This window comes from Bubalus bubalis, chromosome 4, assembly GCF_019923935.1.
Source record: "Bubalus bubalis isolate 160015118507 breed Murrah chromosome 4, NDDB_SH_1, whole genome shotgun sequence".
Classification (NCBI taxonomy): domain Eukaryota; kingdom Metazoa; phylum Chordata; class Mammalia; order Artiodactyla; family Bovidae; genus Bubalus; species Bubalus bubalis.
This window is the reverse complement of record NC_059160.1, coordinates 160,365,832-160,390,406: the sequence shown is the minus strand read 5'-3', so window position 1 is coordinate 160,390,406 and position 24,575 is coordinate 160,365,832. Positions and strand designations below refer to the sequence as shown.

Below are 24,575 nucleotides of genomic sequence, written 5' to 3'. Positions count from 1 at the left end.
CTTTTCCACTTAAGCTTCATGCAAAGTCACTGACCCAGCTAAGTGCCAAACGCCAGCGAGGCCAGGGTGTAATGAGCTGTGTGAGGGCATCATTTGGTCCCAGAGGGTTCACAGTACTCTTTTACAGAAAGATCCTGCAATTGTCTCGCCACCACTTTCAGCTTTTTGATCTTAGCCTTTGCCTCTGATGATAATTACCCCTTAATTAGCACCCACCACCATGTCATCTAAATAATTATAGTAAGTGCAGCTTGCACCTCTGCTGGGAGTCTTCAAACCAACTGATAAAACAAGATGCTATGCCAATTTTTTTAAAAAGACAAAACTGACCCAAATAAAAGTCACATGCTGTGGAACACAGACCTGTTATAACTTCCATTAGAATAAAGCTATTTAAGAGTTGGTTTTGAAACAATCAAATATTGATGTATTTCAGAAACTGTAAATGTCAGAATGTAAATTTTGCAAGCAGTTGTACAAAAGTAAAACAGCTCAGTCAAGCTAAAATCCACCTTAAATTTCTGTTGGGAAGGGCTACAGAATGTCTAAACTATTTTTTGTCTGTCTGGATTTTGCCAATATATTGAAGGAGTTTGGTAACTTCTGGGTGCACTCAAAGTAAATTAACTTTTGTGGAAGAAGAGGTAGGTTTTTCACTGAGAACAATTAGTAGTTTTCTAATTTCCCAGGTGGATCATCATTCACCCCTCTCACCAAACAGCAGGGCCATCGGAGCCCAAATAATCATGAAACTCTCTTAGGAGGAAACCAATTGTGTTAACTCTTTAAAAGGCTGTCTTCCCACCGTAGTCGTAGAACACCATCACAAGAATTTACAATTTTCTGAATAGGTAATACATTGACAAGGAAAAAACTTCGAACAGCACAAAATGTTGTATAGAGAAAAATAAATTTTCTTCCTTCCCATCATCTACCTCCTTGCCTTCTCCAGAGACAAATCACTGGTTCATAAAATTTTTTATTATGAGAAATTTCAGATATACAAGCAGAGAAACTGGAATAAGTTCATGCATAACACAGCATCAGCAATGAAACACACCCCACTGGGTTGTTTTATTTTCCCTCCATCAGTGTTTGTTGGAGTTCTTTTCCCAGACACTTGATCATTTTATCTGTCAAAACTTTTAGTATTTTGCCATTCCCCCCGCCTTCTCTCCTTAACCTAACCACATTACCGTCATCACATCCAACAAGGTTGGATAATTCCTTAATACCATCCAATATTCTCAGGGGTCACTTTTAACGGCTTCGGGACAGACTGAAGGAGAAAAGAACGACGAAAGTAAGAATCCAGGGGATCCTAGAAGAGCATTAAAAAGCCAGACCGACATCACTTCGGGGTGCGGTCACTGATCGGGTGCCCTGCTACCAGGGCCTCCCAGTTCCCGCCGTCATTAACTGCGCCAGGTCAGCACCAGCCAGTCTGGGTCAAGAGCCGCTCCGAGCCGCGAGCTCCCGGTCTCCCGGCTCCCAGGCGGCGACTCCAGCAGGCCCGGCGCAGCTGCACAACCCACCGTCCCCAGACACCGGCGAGTCCCTGGAGGGGAAACGATTGACACAGCCGCCTGCACTGAGCCCCCAGTCCTCCTCCGCTGCACCTGCGTCTCCCGGCGGGGCCAGGAGCTGGAACTCGCTCGCTCGCGAGCCGAGGCCGGCCAGGCCAGCCACAACCGCTCCGCCCGCTGCCCGCTCCCGCGTCGGGCTCTCAGCACCTAGACCTCTCGGACCGGGACTACAACTCCCGTCGGGCCCCACGGCCGGACCAATGGCGGGCGCCGGACCATGCGGGGCGCGGCGCCTGCGCGGCGGTTTGAGTAAGCAGCCGCGCGATTGGCTGCGGGGTCGGGCGGTCGCGCGGGGCCTGTGGGAAGCGGAGTGACGGAGCGAGCGGCTGTTGGAGGAAGGAGGTGGGGGCCGGGAGCGCAAATGGCGTTGAGATGGTTCAGGGCCCTGTTCAAACTCTAGCGCTGACCATTCACCGACGGAAGCGGCGGCGCAGGAGGCGACGGCGGCCCATAGGGGGCACGTAGCGGGCTCCGGTACCAGCTCCAGCGGCGGCGACAGCCAGGGAGGCCTAGGCCCGGGCCCGGCCGGCGGCGCTCGAGGCGGGGAGGGAAGTTGCGGTGCCGCCACTCCTCCCCCCCCTCCACCGGGTTTCCTATTTACAGAGAGCTGAGTCGCGGGTTCGGACGGTGGCGGAGCCCCTTGCCTCTCTTCGCTCACCAGCCGGCCCCGTTCTCCCGCGCGGGGCTCCGGCGCCCGCCCGTGGGCCGTTGGGAGCGGGAGAGGCGGAGGCGGCCCGAGGCTAAAGCACCCGCCAGGCGCCGAGGGTAAGTGAGGTCTCGGGCGGCTGCCTAGGCCCGGAGCTTGCCGAGGGTGGAGGAGGCAGGGGTCTGGGAGGGGGTGATGGAAGTCCTTCTATCTCACCCACCCGGTCTCTGAGGAAGTTGGGCAGCGGAACGGTCTGAAGAACTCTTTTTCCTCTTTTTCCCTTTATTCTGAGTTCTTTCTGAGCGACGGCTGATTTACTTCCCTCCCCAGGCGCGGTCAAGTGTATTGGTTTCAGGCCGAAATCTTTTGCTGCCTTTCCTCTGCCTCTGGCCGCCGCTGAGGCCTTCCACCACCCTGGGGATTCGGTGGCAGAGGCTTCCGGGGCGTCGGAAGCAACATCCCTTTTCCTGGGAGGTGGAGGTGGGGGTGGGGAGGAGAAAAGTTGCGTGAGCTTCCAGGGGCAGGGGGGCCGCTTCTCCCCGCCACCTCCTAGCGCACCGCCGCCCCCAGGTGAGGATTTCTGGGTGGTGAGGTTTGGCCTTTCCGGCTTTCATTCCTGCAGGGAAGCCCCTAAGCCCGTGGAGATCTGAAGGACTCTGGATTTGGTTGGGGGTTAAGTGTGAGGACTTCTTTATTCCAGCGCACTTCCCCGAAAATTCGACAAGCTTTGGGCTGAGGCAAAGGCCCAACGACCAAAAAGACTTAGTTGTGAATCGTTCTTTCCTTTTTGGTAAGGTAATCTTTGGAGTTTGAAGCCTGAGCAAGATAGCCTGTGTTCTTAACTTGAATATACTTGAAATATAATGTCAAATACGTCTACACACTTATTTTTGAATTTCTACATACTTTACACTCTAGTCTTACTTAGATAATGCCATTACAATTGTCTGTCTGGTGACTTAAAAAAAAAAAAAAGGACATGGAAAACTGTATAAAGACCAGCAAAGGGGATATTATATAATGAACTCCCATGTATTCATCTTTCAGACTCAACAGTTATTAACTCTTAACCAAATTTTTCTCATCTCTGCACTTTCCATTCCACACACCTTAAAGTTGGAGAATCACTGACATTATTGCATCAGTATTTCAATGTATATTTTTCGAAGGCATAGGTTCTTAAAAAAAAAAGCATAATTTATCAGTTAAAATAATTAACTCCTTGGTATCAAGTATTCATCGGCAGACTTTCAGCTTGTCACAGTGAATGCTTTATGGTTCTAGGACCATTTTTCCATGAATTTTTTTGGTGTGGACCTAAAGTAGTCCAAGTCTAGGTTTTTGGTTTAGCCTTTAGTCAGCATTTTTAGGTAATTACCATGCTAGTGTATCCGAAACGTTTTAGCTTTGTTGGTGTATATGTAATGTAGGTCTGTAGATTAGGGCTGTACATTCAGGGAGGAATGAAAAGAAATGACTTATTTTGTGTTTCTTGTAGCTGCCAAATACACTTAGTTTCTTTAGGTTATGCTTAACAAGACAGACAGGATTCTTTAGTGTAAATCTACAGTAAGAGGGGAAATAGATATCCCTCAGAAAAAAGTTTTTTGACATATTAAAAGGTCTTCAGACAAATTAGAAAGTTTTCTCTTAAAAGTAGATGGGTATAATGACTAAATTAAGTATTATTTTGTCCAATTAGAATTGGCTTCTAACCAAAATATGAGAGGGCAAATTCCTCTGCTGAATATATAGAGATTCCCTATAAACTGGGAGGATTAAGTTAATAAAGGGAAACATTTAAACTAATAGATAAAAACATTTAAAAATATAGGTCAAAATATCACTCTGATTGTTGTATTGTAAATTTCAAGAGTATGAAGTTTTTTTCAAGCCCTTAGGCAATTGTTCACTTTTTTTCCTGGTTATATTTAATTTATTGATATTTAAATTTTAGAAGGTCAAAGTGTGAGTAATGGATAAGGACTGATAATGTTTAAAAGGTACCTTGTTTGACTCTATTTGCTGTCCTGAAATTTTTTTTTGTCCTAGTACTTAGCATGTAGATAAATAATTTTATCTTGTCTTAAATCAGAGTGGAACATAAATTCACAATTTTTTTTTTTCTTTTAATAATCCCTGGACCAGTCAGTGTAATATGCTGGAGTTCACTAGCTTCAGAAAATGTAGTTCAGAAAATGAGCACAGCACTATGAGGACAAGGAAGGGAGAAAGATGAGTATGGTTTCTTGCATTAAGGGAAATGACCAAGTACGGAATATTTTTCAAGTCATAGTTTAAATTATGTTAGACCAAAACTCAGGATCTTTGAGGTTGGATTAAAAGTATCAGGTTCTTATATGTGAGAAAATAGCACCAGTTTTCTGACTTTTCACCCCTCATATGAGTAAGTGCTCTGAAATTTCAAAGAACTATATTTAGTCAGCTATTTGACATCTCTAAGATCCTGAAAAAAATTAACATTTTGTGCTTAATATATTATATTAAGGGTAATTAGCCTATTCAGATTATTTTTTTATGGTAAAATTTGATAGAATAGTAAGTAGATTGATTTGAAACTTAAAAAAAAAAGCCATGTTAGGCTTTCTTGTTCTGAAAATAGCCTATGAATAGGTACTCATAAAAAAGATTGATATAAGTATATAGGATAAAAAATGAGCCTCTCTATACTCCCTCCCCTTATTTATTTAACTGTTTTTGGATTTGTATCTTGAATGTGGAAAAGCTGTATGGGGAGAATCCCTATTTTCTTATTTTTGTATTCAGTATTAACACTTGTTAAATATTTGATGATTATATATTTTCTTACTTTTTTTTTCCCACAGAGAATATGAAACAGGTGTCAAAATGACATCCAGATTTGGGAAAACATATAGTAGGAAAGGAGGAAATGGAAGTTCAAAGTTTGATGAAGTCTTTTCCAACAAACGGACCACCCTTAGCACAAAGTGGGGAGAAACCACATTTATGGCTAAATTAGGACAGAAGAGGCCCAATTTCAAACCAGATATCCAAGAAGTTCCGAAGAAACCTAAGATAGAAGAAGAAAATACTGGAGATCCTTTTGGATTTGATAGTGATGATGAATCTCTACCAGTTTCTTCAAAGAATTTAGCTAAAGGTCCCTCTTATACAGAATCTAGTGAAGCTGCTCAGTTGGAAGAGGTCACGTCTGTACTTGAAGCTAATAGCAAAATTAGTCATGTGATGGGTGAAGACAGTGTTGTATCTGATAAATGCTTACGTTTGGAGGATACTTTGCTTGGGAAAGAAAAGAGCACAAACCGTGTCTTAGAAGATGATGCAAGCAGAAGTAGCTGTGCTAAATTAATGACTTCAGGTAAGTTTTGATTTTCTTTTTTTTCCTTCTTCACAATGATTTTCTTTATTCTGAGCCAGGAGAGTTTTGTGTAATTTAGTCAAATGATTTTGACTTTAGATTCTGAAATACTACACCTCTTAAATTTTCTTTCTGCATTTATAATTAATGGGGACCAAAGATAATTTTGTAGAAGAGATTTAAGAAATTCAAGAAACCAATTAGGAGTTGAAATTTTACTTAACTTGGGAATTTCCAGACTGTACATTTTGGGAATGATATTTCATTTGTCCTTAATCCAGTTCTCGTTAAGAAACATCTCTTTTTGTTGTGTTAGGATTGCACAGTGTCTCACTTCTATTACTGTGGAGGATTTGGATAGTTACTGATAATGAAAATGAGATGGGCATTTACAATAAGGTTTAAGTTTAGGGGTGTTAGATTTTCTTTCAAAACTAGAAAGATTAAGGAGGTATTAAGTGGAAATGTAGAATTGAACTTGACTGCAAATCGAAATTAGTTGGGGGCTTGGTGCCAGTAGTAATTTGTATTAATAGATTTCCATCTACAAAACCAGTTGTATTTTTAAAATGTTAGCTTGTAAATCTGGCATCTAGTGTTTATTCCTAAAACAATATATTTTACTTGTTTTTGTAAAGGATTTGAGACTTACAGTAATAAATGATTAAAAAAGTGCAATTAATTAAAAGACCGTAGAGCTTAGATTGGAGATGGAAAGGGAGATAGCTTGTGGACTTTATCAGTGTAGGGCTGAGCAATAAGGCTCACACTTTGGTCTAAAACAAACCTTAGTTCTTGACTTCTTGGGAAAATTTAGTGATAATAAAAGGTTACATAGTGCTCATATTTTAAAAAGATGTAAAGACAAAACTTCCTAGTTTTCTTGAGAGGAATTTGTCCTTTGGGGTCTTTCTGTAAGACACTGTCTTTCTATAAGGCACCTCAAATACTTTGCCTAGCATAGTTCCACAAAAAAATGCTGAACATTTTTCATTCTTTCTCACCCTTGGATGAGAGGATGAGCCAGCTGTTACTGTCATTCCCTTGATCTCCTGGTTAATTCTGATTTGGCTCTTCTTTTCCTTTGCCCACATTTCTCCTGAGCTGTTGTTCATAACTTAAGGTTAGGTTCAGTTTTTATTAAAAATGAGCAGAAAAGCAGTTTCCCAGATCAGCTGTTAAAAATGTTTTCTAAAAAAAAAAATGTTTTCTAATCATAGAACCATTGAGCCAAAATTAACTTGAATTCAGTGCTCTTAGCTTCATAGATGAGATTCAAAGAGGTTAAGTAACAGTCTAGTTTGGGTAGTGGCAAAATTGGACTGAGATTCATTTATTGATATTTCAAAACTTTAACCACCTGCTCTGTGTCCTCCACTCTGTTAGGCTCTGGAAATGCTCTTCCATGTCAGTTATCTAGTGTCCAGTGCTCAGTGTGAGGCAGATGGGCTGGAAAAAGGGAGATGAGGATAGAGAAGTGGTGCAGTGGGTGAAGGTACTCAGACACAGATTTCTCAAGCACTGTGTTTGGAAAAGAGAGGGGCATCACTGGCAGGCAGAGGGTATCAATAGGATAAATGTTGAGGTATGGGGAAACAGGAACTTGGAAGTGAAATATTCAAAGGCAGCAACTGCTTATATAGTCTTACTGGTGTTAAACCTACACATGTCCAGACTGCCATTTGAAGTTGTTCGGTGAGAACTGGAAACAACTCTTTCTGTGAAAATGAGGTTTTAGCTTGCCGGTCTAATGTAGCTAAATTGTTCTGGTGTTGATCCTGTGGACTGACTGGGAATCCAAACTCCGTTATAACGGGTTTGTGAGGGGAAAGTGTATACTAAAATACAGAAAATAGATGTTCAAGAACATCTTGCTCTTCTTTCTTCACAAGGCAGCCTTAGTTGGAAGGGAATGGTGTAGCACTGTGAATATTTACTTGCTCCTCTCCCTTGACCATCCAGAGCCACAGCACCCCTGGTAGCTTGCTGTAGGATAAGAAGGGAACTTTGAGGGAGTACTTCGAATTCTGATGGTCTTACCCTATCCCTAACAAAATGTAAAAGATAAACTTTTTATAAGTTTATGTTAATAAGTTCAGGGAATACTTTGAAACTTTATGACCTTCCCTTTTTGCCTCTAAAATTTGGGCATCTCTCGGCGCCTAGAGTTTTTTGCATTCTGTCTGTCAGTTTGTCGTTGCTTTTACGAGTGTTCAGAAGGCCTCCTGATTTTAGTTGGAGTTTAGAGATTCAGACCTAAGGATTGGATAAAAGGGGTCTCTATAAATCTAAAGTGTTTCCAAAACTTTTTTTTTAATTAGAGATCTTTGGAGAATGATGAAATTTTGGACTTCAGATTAAAGTGCTGTTGTACCCATTTAGGTCTCAGAAATTCTTTGGAGGTCATATACAGGCATTTTATTTAAGAACCTGTGAGAAATGTTATGATCATTCTGTTCAAAGTGCACAAGTTAGGTTCTTTAGTATCCTTCCAGTGGGATGTTCTTGCTCATTCATACCATTTTTTTGCTGCAGAATTATATCACATCAGTGAAAAGGGCTTATCCAAGCTCAAGCTTATATCATTTTTCCTGGCCTTAAGTTTTAAAGTGGATCTCTTTATAGGGTAGTATATGGTTAACTTTTAGGTACTATTAAAATTCTTTGTTTTAAATATTTTATATCAGATAGTGCTTTTTAAGATTGTGGCTTATTTAAAGACGAAATCCAGAGTGAGGTCATGATAGAATGTAGTGGTTGTTGTTTTCCAAATGCTTGATGGGCAAGGGAACCCATCAGGATTACTACCCATGCAAGAGTACAAACTAAATGAGAACTGCAGGGAAGAATTGAGTTGCTAAAACATCCTAATCTTAATTTAAAACACACACACACACACACACACTTTTAGTGTGGAACTTTTAGACACACAAAAATAGAACATTAAAAGAACCTCATGTGCCTGTTTTGTAGCTTCAGCAGTTGTCAATATACGGCAAATCTTGTTCCATCTATTGTGTACACTATTCTGTCTCCTGGTTTATTTTAAAGTGGATTTAGGATATCTTAATTTATCTGTAGATACTTGAATGGAAGTTTTCATTAAAGCCAGTGAAATCTCAAACAAGTGTGAAACTTAAAAATGACTTAACAGGACCTAGAAACTTGGCCTTTTGAGAGATCTTGGAGTATTCTTATAAAGTTTGGCATCCAGAGCTATGTGCATTAGGGGTAAAAGAAAGCTTCTCTTGCCTTTTATATACAGCTACTCCTATTTTCCATCTTTGTGCGTTTTGCTACAGGTTTTTAATCTGGGTTCTAGAATAAAGTGTGCAAAGACTTGTATTTGTACTTGGCACACTTTCCTTGCTAGCCAGCTGGGATTCAGTCTACATACCCTGCCAAATATTGAGATAACTATGGCATAGGCTCTTATTTTGCATGCCTGTCTTTGTAGCCAGTTTTTTTTTCTATTTGCTTAAAACTGTACTGAGTATTTGTATAAGTTAGAGGGCTGTTACTGTCAAGAAATTAGGAACTTTAATTTAGAACTGAAGATCGTTTTTAGAAAGGGAAATGAATTGTTCTATTCCTGAAAGCTTAAAGTAGGCCAGGGACTTGTGACCTGAGAGGCGATTGTCATCTACTCATTGGATAAAGTACAGGTGATTAATGAGGATTAAAGAATTCTGCAAGTATAGCATTGGTAAGAGTTACCTACCTTCATTTAGCTCTTGAATGTATTTGTCATATAGAATATACTTGTCATTCCTAAAATCAGCTTCTTTTAAGGGAAGAGGGTAAGATGCCTGTTGTTACTTTGTGCTAAGCCCTTCATATCAGTTGATCTTTAATCTCAACTATTTAAGGGAGGCTTTATTCCCATTTTAGAGGAGGTAAAGCATATTTCAAAGAAGTTGAATCACTTGAACTATTAAGTGGAAGAGCTGAGAAACACCTAAAGTGTTCTTTTCATACAGTCCTGCTGTATTCTGATGTGAATGAACTTAATTCGATCATATTTAAAGCTTTATATTTAAAATAACAGGCTGTCACTGTACGAGTTTTCCTCTTGAAGTTGAAAATAACTTGAACAAATAACAAATTATGTGTTACCTCTTGCCTCTGTTTAAATAGTTTTCTTTTTAGTAAGAATGGTGGCCAAACCAGTTATAAATACTGAAGAAAGCTGACCTTAATTTTTGCTAATAGGTACCCTCTGTTTGCTAATTTCTAAAAATTCTGTATGGAAATTTAACAATATGCAAATTCTGAGAGAGACAGTGTAATTTCAAGTAAATAGATTTGTTTTAAAGTAGAACTTTAGTTTTTTGTAAAAGATTTTCTTAGTGAAAGGACGTTCATTCTCAGGGTTTGACCAATAACACAAGTGCAGGTAATCACTAATATAACTTGAATAGAAGTGAGTACACAGGGAGCAGTGTGTACTCAGTGGCAAATGGGCTTGGCATGTGTTCACAACTTGTTAAAGATGTTTGAAGGAGAGAAGAAAAGGGGCAGCTAGAGATATATGAGGGGTTCTGGAAAGTTTGATTGCATAAGAGAGTCTTGAAGCATAGAATCCAAAGCCCAGAGGGGGAGAGTAATCTTGGGAGAAGGGACACTGCATTTCTTGGCTGGGTGGAGAGAGGGGTGAAAATGTGAGTTTAATGGGAGGATGGAAGATAAGGTTGTTTATGAACCAAAACTGCTCCCCACCCCCCCTACCCCCACCATCCTTTCTTTTTATAAAGTGACAAAGGAGGTCATCTCTGAAAGGGAGAAAGAAAAAAGGATGTGTGTGGTGGCTGGAGGGGAGAGGCAAAGTGTTCAAATAGATTTTGGAGAAAGTGGAAAAGGAAGGAGCTGTCTATAGAGAGTAGAATTTCTGGACATCATTGATGCCTTAGTTGAAGTTTGTTATCACCGAAAACTCTTCAGCATGTGTGTTTTCCCCTCTCCTTTATTTATTTGTTTTTTTTTTCCCCCCTCTCCTTTAGTAGGCCCTATTAGCCAGAATCTGTACAAAATATAGAATATTGGCTAGAATAATGAGAATTATGCTGGATTGGCATTTTGTCTGACTAGATATGGAATGAACAGATAGAAAAGAAAGAGAATTTAGGTTATTGACCAGAGAGTGATTGAAATGATGAACTGTGCACTTTAAACTTGACTAATTGGACAGGGGTGGGTGGATAGGAGGAAGAGAAGAGAGGTCAGTATACCGAGAATCTTAATAAAAATCGAGAGTAGGATTCCTGAGACAAGTTGGTTAGCTGGTAGTAATTATGGATTATCTTCTTCTGATATTTAAGAGTTGAAGCATTTTAGGATATGAGAAGTTCCTGGATGAAATTGTGAACAGGTGACTAAGATAGAATGTCGAGGACTTGATGGGAGAATAAGGAGCTGGGAGTTGAAGGGGTTGGAATTTGGCGGAATTCAGGGTGATAGCAGAAGTGACATGGAAGGGTGGATTACAGACCTGGTTTAAAACCCTTAGATAAACGAAGAGTAAGAGGCTGATAGACGACAGGTAAGAGGGATATTATAGCGTAGCTAGCTAGGTGGCACATGCCTCAAAGGAATGGACTTTTTATAAGAGAGGGGAATAGTAGTAGTTTCATAAGAGGCTCTGGAGAGCCAACATGTGAGTAGCTGCAAACCATCCTTCTCTGAGATACTGGAAGGGGCTGCATGAGAAGTGGCATTCTTAGTTGGGTTTCAGTTAGGGTTTCCCTGGTGGTTCAGATGGTAAAGCGTCTGCCTGCAGTGTGGGAGACCCGGGTTCGATCCCTGGGTTGGGACGAGCCCCTGGAGAAGGAAATGGCAACCCACTCCAGTACTGTTGCCTGGAAAGTTCCATGGACAGAGGAGCCAGGTATGCTACAGTAAGGTTGCAAAGAGTTGGACATAACTGAGCGGCTTCACTTGACTTATTTCAGTTAGGGCAAGGAAGTGGTAGAGGGCATGAGCCCCAGGTGTATGTGATGTGCTGATCACTGAGCCTTGGATACTCTGGACTTAAAAGCTGTGGGGTGGGGGGGGGGCAGTGGATTGTTGAGTAGAAGATGGGAAAGAAGTGTAGGTACATTTTGAGTGTTACAGTACAGGAGGAGGTAGATGGCAAGTTTGCATTTTGATTTATCCGTCAGGGTCCCAACTGGAAACATGGCATGCCCCAGTTAGGCTCTTAACAGGAGATTTATTTTTGTAATGGTTAATTACAAAGGTGTGTGAGGAATGTTAGGGAAAGCCTAGCCTGGGTTAGGTGCATTGAAGCTCTTCTGTGGTGGGTCCCTCTTCCCACCTCCAACCCTGGCATCCACTGATCAGTGTTCTGCCCCTGTAGCTTTGTTTTTTCCAATATTTCCTATACAAAGGGTCATTCGGTATGTAGCAATTTCAGCCTGGCTTCTTATTTAGCATAATACTTTTAAAGAGTATTCCATATTGTGTGAATCAGTATTTTTATCGTTGAGTAGTATTCCATTGTATATACCATAACCTATTCACTATTTGAAAGACATTTTGACATTTGACATGTGGGATCTTAGTTCCCCAGCCACGGATCCAACCCATGACCCCTGCATTGGAAGCATGGAGTCACATTAAAAAAATGAGAGGAAGTTTTTCTTTAACAACCAGAAGATTTACAGCACCCTTTTTCTTTTTTGAAATTGTATTTTTTTTTTTTTTTTTTTGGCCATGTGGCATGTGGGACCCCTGTGCCTTGGAAATGTGGAGTCTTAACTGCTGGACCGCCAGGGAAATCCCTTGAAATTGTATTTCTGTCCCACTTCCCCTTTAGGATTTTACCCTAATGAACATTTCTGTTAATGGTCATCTCTTCATAATTTTGTAGTACATACATTTTTTGTGTATAAGTTTGTGTGCTAAGTCACTTCAGTTGTGTCTGACTCTTTGTGGACCGTAGCCAACCAGGTGCCTTTGTCCGTGGGATTCTCCAGGCAAGAATACTGAAGTGGGTTGCTGTGTCCCCCTCCAGGAGATCTTCACCTAGGGATGGACCTGCATCTCTTACGTCTCCTGCATTGGCAAGTGGATTCTTTATCACTAGCGCCACTTGGGAAGCCCCATATATAAGTTTAAATGTAAACTTTTAAGAATTTTTGTGATTCTAATGTTCAAAGTATTTGAAAATTCTTCTAGATTATCACCACAATTATGAATGTATAATTCATCAAATTAGTGTTAAATTGATTAATTATTAGATTATAATTAGTCAACTGCATTTTAAAGGCAAAGTTTATTGGAAATGTACCTCTTAATGGTATGGGTAAAGCTGTTTTCAATTAGTTGATGTATATATGGATAAATATTGCTGGAATTAAGAAAAAGCTCTGACATCAGTCTGTTCCTATTTTTTAATACATATAAATATGGAGGTACTATATTAATAAAAAATAAGAGTGGAAAGAATTTTGCTATAGTAGTTTCTATTTGGAAAGCAATAAATAATTAGAACCACCTGACATGCAATGGATTTGTTTCCAGGACATTAGAGTAACTCAGTTATTAAGCATGGATGCCAGTAATGTATCATATTATTTCTTTACTGTCATGCCAGAGTAGGAGCAATGTTCATAGTAAGATTAGGGATAAGTGAGTGATATGCCATTATTTGTAATGTGGAAGAATAATTATTAATCCCAGGTGGGTTGGTACATCAGTTTTTGGACCACAGTATATGAGAAAGGTGGGGATTTAGAAATGCATGTCCCTAGAACTTGGGCTTCCCTAGTGGCTCAGTGGTAAAGAATCTGCCTGCCAGTGCGGGAGCCATAGGAGACACTGGTTTGATCCCTGGGTTGGGAAGATCCCCTGCAGGAAGAAATGGCAACCCACTCCTGTATTCTTGCCTGGAGAGTCCCATGGACAGAGGAGCCTGGTGGGCTACAGTCCATGGGTTCTGAGTTGGACACAACTGAAGTGACTGAGCACACGTGCACATAAGGAAGACGGGGATTTAGAAATGAATGTCCCTAAGATTTAATTGTGCCTTTGTTTGTTTTGGCATGCCTTTCTGTAACTCCAGGAGTCTGTGTATATAGTTGAAAGAGTTAATTTTCTGTGTGGCTCATTGGTTGAGGATTGACTTGGTTATGTGGATGTGTTCCCTGTTCTTCTGCAAGGGTGGGCAGAGATAGGCAGCTTGAGCAGGAGGCCATGGGAACAAACAAGCTTCTTGGCGTGTGGGTGGGCAGTGGCAGTGGGCCATGAGGTTCTCTGTGGGCAGCTGTAGATAGGGAATGAGAATTGAGTTGGACTGTTCTGTGTAGTGGGCCCAGCTGAATGGTTCTTTTGGAGTTGTTTTATCTTTAACATTACATACAGACTTTGTGTTTGATAGGTATGTTTTATAAATAATTAAAAAATTATAAAATATAATTGAAATCACCACTTGAAATACTTAGCATTTTTTTCAAGTACTTTTTACTTTCCAAATCTTTGAGTAAAACTGATCCACTGAGGAAGATGTGCCATATTTTTCCTTTGACTTCTTAGGTGCCCCTTATAAATAGCCACACACCTTTGTTGACAGTGAAAAATCAGTTTCCATTCATAGAAGCATGCTGTTGACAGTTTCTTATGTATATTTTCATAATTTTCAATATGCACAGCATGTAAATCTATATATCCCTAAAAATACAAACACATAGATGACAGTGTGGTATACACGTGTATATACTGTGTATGTATGTGTGTACGGAAAAATCGTTAAGATATACACATCAGTATTTATAAAATCTACCTTTTCTTCATGGTTTTCTATTATATGAATATACCATATTTAAGTCTCTTAGGAATAGTTTGGCTGTTTTGTGGTCATTTGCTATTAACAAAGAAATGCTATATGGAACATCATTCTACTTTCATGTTTGAGCATCATGTTGTCATATATAGTGGTAGAAGATGTTTCTAGAAGTGGACTTGAAAGAGCATACATATTTAAATGTTCAGCTGATATTGCACTGTTTCCCATTGACACTGGCTTTTTTCCCCCAGCATTATTCTATTGAACTTTGGGGTTTGTCTAGCTGAAAGATAGAAAAAATGTCTTTATTTTGGGGGTTTAATTTTTTCTACTTTAGAATATGTGCAGTTTTATTTTTTTAATGTAAATAAAATTATCTGCACATGGTACAAAATTACAGTGGTTAAAAGCTTCCCCACCTCCTTTTTCCAGTTGTGCCGGTTGTTCTTGGAGGGATTGACCATTCATAGTTACTTTTGTTACCCGTTCTGACATATGCTGTGTATCTACAAGAAGTTCAAGCAGTTACAAATTTGTGTGTGTGTTAGATCTACAAAATGATGACTTGGTGTTTAATACCTTGCTTTTTCACTTAATATGTATCGGGAATAAGTCTCGGTCAAAATATGGAAGTTTTCTTTCAGGCCTCCTCTTTTTTATTTAAAAATACTGTTGCATTCATGGTATGTCAATTCCCCCTATGTTTTTTTTTTTTGTAATTTCCTAGCCAGTTCCTTGTAGATGTCAGACTTTGGGTTGTTTCCAGTGTTTTTGTTTTCTTTAAAAAGTTGCTTTATTTTTTAGACAGTAAACAGCACTTAATAACTGTGTGGCTGTTAACTGTCTAGCAAGTGAAATCTACTGTCCCTCATGTGCAGAATGGGAGACAGGTTCACATTTCTTTATCTGAAACATTTTAGGCCAGATCTGTCTTGGAATTGGGGCTAGTTTGGAATTATAAAGTATGTTTTTTTAATATGAACCCCCATCAGGTGCCCGGCAGCACTCTATTCAAAGACAAGTTTTATTCAGAAAAAGAAAATACTATCAATAGCCTTACTTAAATGAAGTCAGGTTTTGCTTCAAAAGGCATTATCAGAAAACTTTGTTTTCAAAGCTTTTTGGATGTTGCAGTTGTGGATAAAGGCTTGTGAACTTGTAATAGTACCTACATCAGATGGTTGCTATGAGATCAAATGAATTAATGGATGGAAAGTATTTGGGACAGTACCAGGCACATACTGAGGGCTTAGTAAGTATAAATATAGTTCAGCTTTGTTTTACTTTCTTTTTCTAGCTTTATTGAGATATAATTAATATATAATGTTTACTCTTGATTTTTAATTGTGGATGAAGTTGAGTATCTTTTCATAAGTTACTAATTCATTCTGTTTCTTTTTCTATTGGTCTTTGTGTCTATACCTGCTTTTTCTGCTGCAACACTGATTGACTTACTGATGCATAAGAATTCTTATGATACCACTATATTAAGGGAATAAGCCCTTTCTATTTCCTTAATGATTGATGATGATCATTTTCCATGCTTATTTTGGTATCAGTATAGTTTCTTTGATGTACCCTCACATTTCTTTGCTCATTTTTAATTGAGTTGCTTATTTTCTCATTGAACTTTAAGACTTCTTTATTTCCGATACAAGTATTGTATCAGACATTTATTGCAGGTATTTTCTGAGTCTGTGATGTGTTTTTTGCAGGGCAGAAGTTAGTTGTTTTGATCAAGTCCCATTTTATCAAGTATTTCTGACAATAGAGTACACTCTCCTCCCTAGGCATCCCCTTCTTTGGACAGCTCTAGTTAATCTTTAATGCTGTTGCTTATCAGTCCTTATAGTTTCTATGAATTGAATGATGTCTATAGGTTTAATAAGTTTGTTCTCTCTTTGCATGACAGCCATGGGCACCCCACTCCAGTACTTTTGCCTGGAAAATCCCATGGACGGAGAAGCCTGGTAGGCTGCAGTCCATGGGGTCGCTAGAGTTGGACACGACTGAGTGACTTCACTTTCACTTTTCACTTTGATGCATTGGAGAAGGAAATGGCAACCCACTCCAGTGTTCTTGCCTGGCAAATCCCATGGACGGAGGAGCCTGGTAGGCTGCAGTCCATGGGGTTGCTAAGAGTTGGACACGACTGAGCGACTTCATTTTCCCTTTCACTTTCATGCACTGGAGAAGGAAATGGCACCCCACTCCAGTGTTCTTGCCTGGAGAATCCCAGGGACGGGGGAGCCAGGTGGGCTGCTGTTTATGGGGTTGCACAGAGTCAGACATGACTGAAGTGACTTAGGAGCAGCAGGATAATAGGACCACTGACAAAATGTGGTTCGCTGGAGAAGGGAATGGCAAACCACTTCGGTATTCTTACCTTGAGAACCCCATGAACAGTATGAAAATGCAAAAAGATAGGACACTGAAAGATGAACTTCCCAAGTCAGTAGGTACCCAATATGCTACTGGAGATCAGTGGAGAAATAACTCCAGAATGAAAAGATGGAGCCAAAGCAAAAACAGCATTCAGTTGTGGATGTGACTGGTGATGGAAGCAAGATCCAGTGCTGTAAAGAGCAATATTGCATAGGAACCAGGAATGTTAAGTGGAAAATTGGAAATGGTCAAACAGGAGATGGCAAGAGTAAACGTTGACATTTTAGGAATCAGCGAACTAAAATGGAACGGAATGAGTGAATTTATTTCAGATGACCATTATATCTACTACTGTTGGCAGGAATCCCTTAGAAGAAACGGAGTAGCCATCATGGTCAAGAAGAGTCCAAAATGCAGTACTTGGATGCAGTCGCAAAAACGACAGAATGATCTGTTTGTTTCCAAGGCAAGCCATTTAGTATCATAGTAATCCAAGTGTATTCCCCAACCAGTAACGCTGAAGAAGCTGAAGTTGAACGGTACTGTGAAGACCTACAAGACCTTCTAGAACTAACACCCAATTAAGATGTCCTTTTCATTATAGGGGACTGGAACAAAAGTAGGAAATCAGGAAACACCTGGAGTAACAGGCAGATTTGGCCTTGGAGTACAGAATGAAGCAGGACAAAGGCTAATAGAGTTTTGCCAAGAGAACACACTGGTCATAGCAACAGCCCTCTTCCAACAACACAGGAGAAGACTCTACACATGGACATTTCCAGACGGTCAACACCGAAATCAGATTGATTATATTTTTTGCAGCTAAAGATGGAGAAGCTCTATAGAGTCAGCAAAAACAAGACCGGGAGCTGACTATGGCTCAGATCATGAACTCCTTACTGCCAAATTCAGACTTAAATTGAAGAAAGTAGGGAAAACCACTAGACCATTCAGGTATGACCTAAAATCAAATCCCTTATGATTATACAGTGGAAGTTGAGAAATAGATTCAAGGGATTAGGTCTGATAGAGTGCCTGATGAACTGTGAACAGAGGTTCGTGACACTGTACAGGAGACAGGGATCAAGACCATCTCCAAGAAAAAGAAATGCAAAAAAGCAATATGGTTGTCTGAGATGGCCTTATAAATAGCTGTGAAAAGAAGTGAAAGCAAAGGAGAAAAGGAAAGATATACCCACTTGAATGCAGAGTTCCAAAGAATAGCAAGGAGAGATAAGAAACCCTTCCTCAGTGATCAGTGCAAAGAAATAGAGGAAAATAATAGAATGAGAAAGACTAGAGATCTCTTCAAGAAAATTAGGGATTCCAAGGAAACATTTCATGCAAAGATGGGCTCGATAAAGGACAGAAATGGTGTGAACCTAACAGAAGCAGAAGATATTAAGAAGAGGTGGCGGGAATACACAGAAGAACTGTACAAAAAAGAGCTTCACGACCAAGATAATCACAAGGGTGTGATCACTCACCTAGAGCCAGACATCCTGGAATGCGAAGTCAAGTGGGCTTTAGCAAGCATCACTATGAACAAAGCTAGTGGAAGTGATGGAATTCCAGTTAAGCTATTTCAAATCCTGAAAGATGATGCTGTGAAAGTGCTGTACTCATGCCAGCAAAATTGGAAAACTCAGCAGTGGCCACAGGACTGGAAAAGGTCAGTTTTCACTCCAATCCCAAAGAAAGGCAATGCCAAAGAATGCTCAAACTACCACACAGTTGCACTCATCTCACATGCTAGTAAAGTAATGCTCAAAAGTCTCCAAGCCAGGCTTCAGCAATACGTGAACTGTGAACTTCCTGATGTTCAAGCTGGTTTTAGTAAAGGCAGAGAAACCAGAGATCAAATTGCCAGTGTCCGTTGGATCATCAAAAAAGCAAGAGAGTTCCAGAAAAACATCTGCTTTATTAACTATCCCAAAGCCTTTGTGTGGATCACGACAAACTGTGGAAAATTCTGAAAGAGATGGGAATACCAGACCACCTGACCTGCCTCTTGAGAAATCTGTGTGCAGGTCAGGAAGCAACAGTTAGAACTAGACACAGAACAACAGACTGGTTCCAGATAGGGAATGGAGTATGTCAAGGCTGTATAATGTCACCCTGCTTATTTAACTTACATGCAGAGTACATCATGAGAAATGCTGGGGTGGATAAAGCACAAGCTGGAATCAAGATCCCTGGGAGAAATATCAATAACCTCAGATATGCAGATGATACCACCCTTATGGCAGGAAGTGAAGAAGATCTGAGGAGCCTCTTGATGAAAGTGAAAGAGAAGAGTGAAAAGTTGGCTTAAAGCTCCACATTCAGAAAGCTAAGATCATGGCATCTGGTCCCATCACTTCATGGCAAATAGATGGGGAAACAGTGTCAGACTTTGTATTTTTGGGCTCCAAAATCACTGCAGACGGTGATTGCAGCCATGAAGTTAAAAGATTGCTTGCTCCTTGGAACAAAAATTATGACCAACCTAGACAGCATATTAAAAAGTAGAGACATTACTTTGCCAACAAAGTTCCATCTAGTCAAGGCTATGGTTTTTCTGGTAGTCATGTATGCATGTGAGAGTTGGACCATAAAGAAAGCTGAGCGCCAAAGAATTGATGCTTTTGAACTGTGGTGTTGGAGAAGACTCTTGAGAGTCCCTTGGACTGCAAGGAGATCCAACCAGTCCATCCTAAAGATAATCAGTCCTGAATATTCTTTGTAAGGACTGATGCTGAAGCTAAAACTCCAATACTTTGGCACCTGATGTGAAGAACTAACTCATTTGAAAAGACTCTGATGCTGGGAAAGATTGGGGGCAGGAGGAGAAGGGGACGACAGAGGATGAGATGGTTGGATGGCATCCCTGACTCAATGGACATGAGTTTGAATAAACTCTGGGATTTGGTGATGGACAGGGAAGTCTGGTGTCCATGGGTCACAAAGAGTCGGACACGACTGAGCGACTGAACTGAATTCAACTTAGGATAACTGTTAAGTTTAGCTTTGTAGGTAATGCCAGAGTGGTGGTTCCCGGTTTTGCTACGGCCAGTTCAAGTTGCTTTACCTTCTCCACAGTACTTGGCATTGTGAATTTTAACTCTTGGTGGTTTTGCAGTAGCATCTCATTATAGTTTTAATTTGCATCTTCCTAATAACTAACTAATGAATTAAATGTCTTTTAATATATTTTATATATTTATTGAATATTCTTTTTGAAATCAAGGGAGTTATCAAATTGCTTGATCTTGTTTTTTTTTTTTTTGGCTATCTTGTTGAGTTGTAGGCATTGTAATTCCTCTGCCCCACTGGTCTGGGTAGTTCTCTTGAAAAACATTGTAGTTTTTAATCTTTTCTTTTTTTGTGGTTGGGGGGACGGTGCACACTGCAGCATACAGGATCCTGGACTGGGAGGAAATTCCCTAAATAGTGTTTTTTTTTAATGTTTTTAATTGGAGTATAATTGCCTTACAGTGTTGTGTTAGTTTCTGCTGTACAACACAGTGAGTCAGCTACTAGCATACATGCACCCTCTCCGTCTGGAGCCTCCCCGCCTCCCCTGTGGGTTGCCCTCTAGGGCATCGCGGAGCGCTGACTCCTGTGCTGTGCGGCAGCTTCACCCAGGGACCTGCTTCACAGGTAGTGGATGTCAGTGCTGCTCTCTCAGTTTGTCCCGCCCCCGCTTCCTGTTCTGTGTCCACAAGTCCATTCTCTGTGTCTGTGTCTCTGTTTCTGCCCGGCAGTTTCTACCATTTTTGCCCTCTATTTCTGCTATTTTTCTAGACTCCATATGTATGCATTAATTATGATATGTTTCTCTTTCTGACTTTACTCTTTATGACTGACTTTAGGATCAGAGTATATGCCCGGTAGTGGGATTGCTGTGTCATATGGTAGTTTTATTTTTCGTTTTTTTTTTATTTTTTTTATTTTTATTAACGATAATTCTAGTGATAGCAGGTAAAGAGATCATTATTTGCTTTTTTAAAGGATAAAATTATTAAGCCTGAGGCCATTGCGACTGGAGTTGCAGCAGTCAAATTCGTGACTAGGGACCCATGATTCCTAAGCAGGTTTGTGAATGGCTAGTCCAAGATAATATTAAACAGTAAACATATGCTTTACATCTGTTACCTGTGTAGACCTTTAAGAGGCCCAGCTGCTGTAGCATACATGGTAAAGGAAAGTGAAGTCACTCAGTCATTTCTGACTTTGTGACCCCATGGAGCCTACCAGGCTCCTCCACCCATGGGATTTTCCAGGCAAGAGTACTGGAGTGGGTTACCATTTCATTCTCCATATTTTTTGTTTTTTAAGAAACGTCCATACTGTTTTCCTGGAGAAGGCAATGGCACCCCACTCCAGTACTCTTGCCTGGGAACTCCCATGGACGGAGGAGCCTCGTAGGCTGCAGCCCACGGGGTCATGAAGAGTTGGACATGACTGTGCGACTTCACTTTCACTTTTCACTTTCCTGCATTGGAGAAGGAAATGGCAACCCACTCCAGTGTTCTTGCCTGGAGAATCCCAGGGACGGGGGAGCCTGGTGGGCTGCCGTCTATGGGGTCGCACAGAGTTGGACACGACTGAAGTGACTTAGCAGCAGCAGCAGCATTCTGTTCTCCATAGTGGCTGTATCAATTTATATTCCCACCTACAGTGCAAGAGAGTTCCCTTTCTCCATGCCTTCTCTAACATTTATTCTTTGTAGATTTTTTGATGATGCCCATTCTGATCATTGTGGTTTTGATTTGCATTTCTTTTATAATGAGTGATGGAGAGCATCTTTTCACGTGTTTGATGGTGGTGCATCTTCTTTGGAGAAATGTAAAAACGTGGGGCACTTCACAAATTTACATATCATCCTTGTGCAGGGGCCATGCCAATCTCTATATCTTTCCAATTTTAGTATATGTGCTGCCGAAGCGAGCACATTAGTGGTTTTTTAATGGACATTTAATTTTGGTGAAATTTCTTTTGCTTTGGAGAAGGTAAAGAAGTTGAAGATAAATGATGTTTCAGAACATGTTATTGAATAGTCTTTCCCATAAAGATATGAAGTTCTACAATTAACATATACTGATTTCCCACAGATATTTTGCTCCTTCTCTTGTCCTTTATCAGTTAAAAAATATATTTTGGAGTGTGTGAAAACTTGCTAAAATTATAGATATTCTCCCTGAAAACTGTGTGCACAGACATTTTTTTCCATACAGTTTCATGAGATTTGTGGAGACCATGAGATCATTCATAAATCTGTAGTCAAACCTCCCTTCCCACTTTTTAAGTATTTCAGCATTCACTTCATCCATGGAAGCCTTAAATTATCCCACCTGAGTACTTTCCTTTATAAAACCATGTATACTCACATTATTTGGACACAGCTGAAGCGACTTAGCAGCAGCAGCAGCAGATGTGTTTTTATTTTAAAAGGAATCCTCTATTTCCTTTCAAAATTAAGACTCTTAAGGAAATAGTAGACATTTAATTAAACTTCTGTGTAAGGTTGCTTACTGTCTTGTAGATAAGCAGAATTAAGGTTAGAGAGGAAATAAGAGTTGCCAAATTTTTACACATCTAATTACTGTCTTAGGTGTGTAGTTCAATACCATGTTTCTCAAATTCCAAATTCCATGTAGTCTTTACTATGCTAAATTCCCTCCCTCATATGCTACCTAATATATAAAAGACTGGGTAGATACTAAAATCTAGTGACATTAAAAGGCATTTATTAAGTATCTTTGAAGATGGTGCTAGGGTAAGTCTTCTTCTGAAAACTTTCTCCATAATCCAGTCTTCACCCTCTAGGTTAAGGAAAAACAGTAGGCTTTAAAATGTAATTTTGGAATCCTTGCTTGAAGCTGATAGACACAGGGTCTTAAGGAAATATTGATGAATGTACAGGTTAAATTCCACTAAGAAATGTCTCACTAAAAGGTTATTAAAAATATACTCTATATATTGGCAGAATTGGTACAATAGTTTGTATTTTGTCTTTAACCTGCAAGTATCCGTAGTTACATTATCTTTTATCTGTTCAAATTGTCTTTGAGACAGATTTTATTAGCTCAGTTTTTCAGGTGAAGAAATTGTCCCCACTTCTTAGGGTGACTTGCCCAAAGTCATTTTAGCCAGTAAGTGGCAGAGGTGGCACTTACCCATTTAACTCCTGAACTTTATCTTTGCTAGAAATGCATTTCTGTTTACATAGCTGGTTTAGCTTAAAACAGAGTTAATACTTACCTTCTCTGTTAAAAAAAAGAGTTGAAGGTGCGTACTGGGTTGGACATTTGAACAAAGATACATGAGTATGCTTTCTTGCTGAGGTGGTGTGAGTGAACCTGTTGGCATTTGGAAAAGAGTTTAGCCATCTAAGAACTGGAAATAAGGAAGATTTCCAAATAGAAATGTTACAGAAGCCCTAAAATTGTCTCAGTACAAGCCATTGTAAAAGAAAGAAAAAAGAAAAACAACCCAATTTTTACTCCCTTTCTCCCTGCCTTGATGTTTTGAGATATAACTTTAATTTATCTGACAGGGAAGCTGGGGTCCGTTTGAGGAGGCAGGATAGTTGAAAGTAATTGTTCTTTTGCATTTTAGGACAGGATAGCCTTGCTCTCTCTTCTGAAGGTATAGTTGAGAATATTTGTTGAAGACCTAAATGGTGAAGGACTGTAGAAAGTATTCGGTTTATGTATTAGAATACTGTTGTAGAAAACTTAGGTAGCTTTTCTTGTGCAGAACTCTTTGTTGATTTACTTAGCTTTTATCTATGTAATATATTTCATAAATTTAAAAATTATATAATATACTCTTATAATTCATCTGTAAGATTATGCTATGTAATTGAATACATGAATAAATTATATTTGCTAGTGACATAACTTTTCGTGACAGTACTTCATTCTGTAGGGCTCTTTATTACTCTTTGCATTTGCATATATAAAGGTATGTTCACAAAACAGAGTTAGATTTACATGTGAAAGGCAGCCCATGAGAATACTCTGATTTTAGGGGAAATGGGAGTGGTAAGTAAAACTTGAAGTAGTAATTTTTAAAAACGTGAATAATAAAGTTTATTGTTATAATAAAACTTTGTCAAAAGGATGTTTTTACATAAAACAATTAGAAATAGCTTAAATAAATTTTGTAACATTAAGACAATACTATGTAGCTATAAAAATGGTGTGGTATGATATTTGATGATATCTTATACACATCTTTGTAGCTAAGTATACAAAGCATTCCCATAGGCATTTGTTAGCAAATAATTCCATTAATAATGCTGTAAAGTAGTATGGGTCAGTTGCTTCCCTTTTGAACAGAGGAAGACATTGAAAGCCTCAGGAAAACTCCCTAAGTTAAGGGTCTTCTCTGAGCCCTACACAAGTCTCCAGATTCAGCTACTAGTGCTCTTTCCACTTGTTAAAAAAGCAGTGGTATTGCTTCTTAAGGTTTGGTTTTAAACTTGGCTTTGTTTCAGCCCCTTTTAAGAATATATCAGATGTCAGTCAGCTATTAATTGTTAGCTTTTCAGTATTAGTGATATGATACTTCTGAGATTATGAAAACTATAGTTCCTTGCCTTTGCCTGAGAAATATCTAAGAATAAAGCACGTATACCTGTAAATTAGATGCCTTCTAGAAGTAAGTAAATATAAATTACATTTACAACCATTGGGTAGCATTAAAAATTGTATAGTGGATTCATGTAAAGCATCCCTTTGCTTGTATTTGATGGTTTGTTAATTGAGATTTGTAAAGAACTTTTATAAATGTAGGTTTTTTTTGTTTGTTTTGTAACTATATTAA

General features: G+C 39.6%; 2 protein-coding genes and 1 non-coding gene across 5 annotated transcripts in view; 1 reads left to right on the top strand and 2 right to left on the bottom strand.

Moving 5' to 3' along the window:
• Positions 1 to 1,449: 1,449 nt before the first annotated feature.
• Positions 1,450 to 2,846, bottom strand: LOC123465723 (translation initiation factor IF-2-like). The gene is made up of 4 exons (XM_045165536.1): positions 2,791 to 2,846; positions 2,453 to 2,699; positions 2,245 to 2,375; positions 1,450 to 2,179 (listed from the first exon to the last, which is right to left on the bottom strand). The coding sequence occupies exons 1-4, from the start codon at positions 2,844 to 2,846 to the stop codon at positions 1,450 to 1,452; spliced, it is 1,164 nt and encodes a 387-aa protein (XP_045021471.1).
• WAPL (WAPL cohesin release factor) overlaps positions 1,557 to 24,575 on the top strand; it is a 77,882-nt gene continuing 54,863 nt past the window's right edge. For 2 of the 3 annotated variants that reach the window (XM_006066605.4, XM_006066603.4), the window contains exons 1-2: positions 1,557 to 2,351; positions 5,079 to 5,593. In XM_006066605.4, the coding sequence (XP_006066667.4) occupies positions 5,101 to 5,593 (493 nt within the window). In that variant the 5' untranslated portion in view covers positions 1,557 to 2,351; positions 5,079 to 5,100. Of the gene's footprint in view, positions 2,352 to 2,854; positions 3,023 to 5,078; positions 5,594 to 24,575 lie in introns of all 3 variants that reach the window. The other variant, XM_006066604.4, reaches the window with a different exon arrangement.
• LOC112584765 lies at positions 21,593 to 21,696 on the bottom strand. Its single transcript, XR_003109172.1, has one exon. It is a non-coding gene; the product is annotated as a U6 spliceosomal RNA (small nuclear RNA).

Excerpts from the sequence above, each read along its gene's own strand:
- LOC123465723 (XM_045165536.1), bottom strand. The coding sequence starts at position 2,846 with ATGAAAGCCGGAAAGGCCAAACCTCACCACCCAGAAATCCTCACCTGG. Across the intron at positions 2,376-2,452 it reads CCAACTTCCTCAGAGACCGG|GCAGCCGCCCGAGACCTCAC; the intron begins GTGGGTGAGATA and ends CTCCGGGCCTAG. Across the intron at positions 2,180-2,244 it reads CGGGAGAACGGGGCCGGCTG|GAAACCCGGTGGAGGGGGGG; the intron begins GTGAGCGAAGAG and ends CTCTGTAAATAG.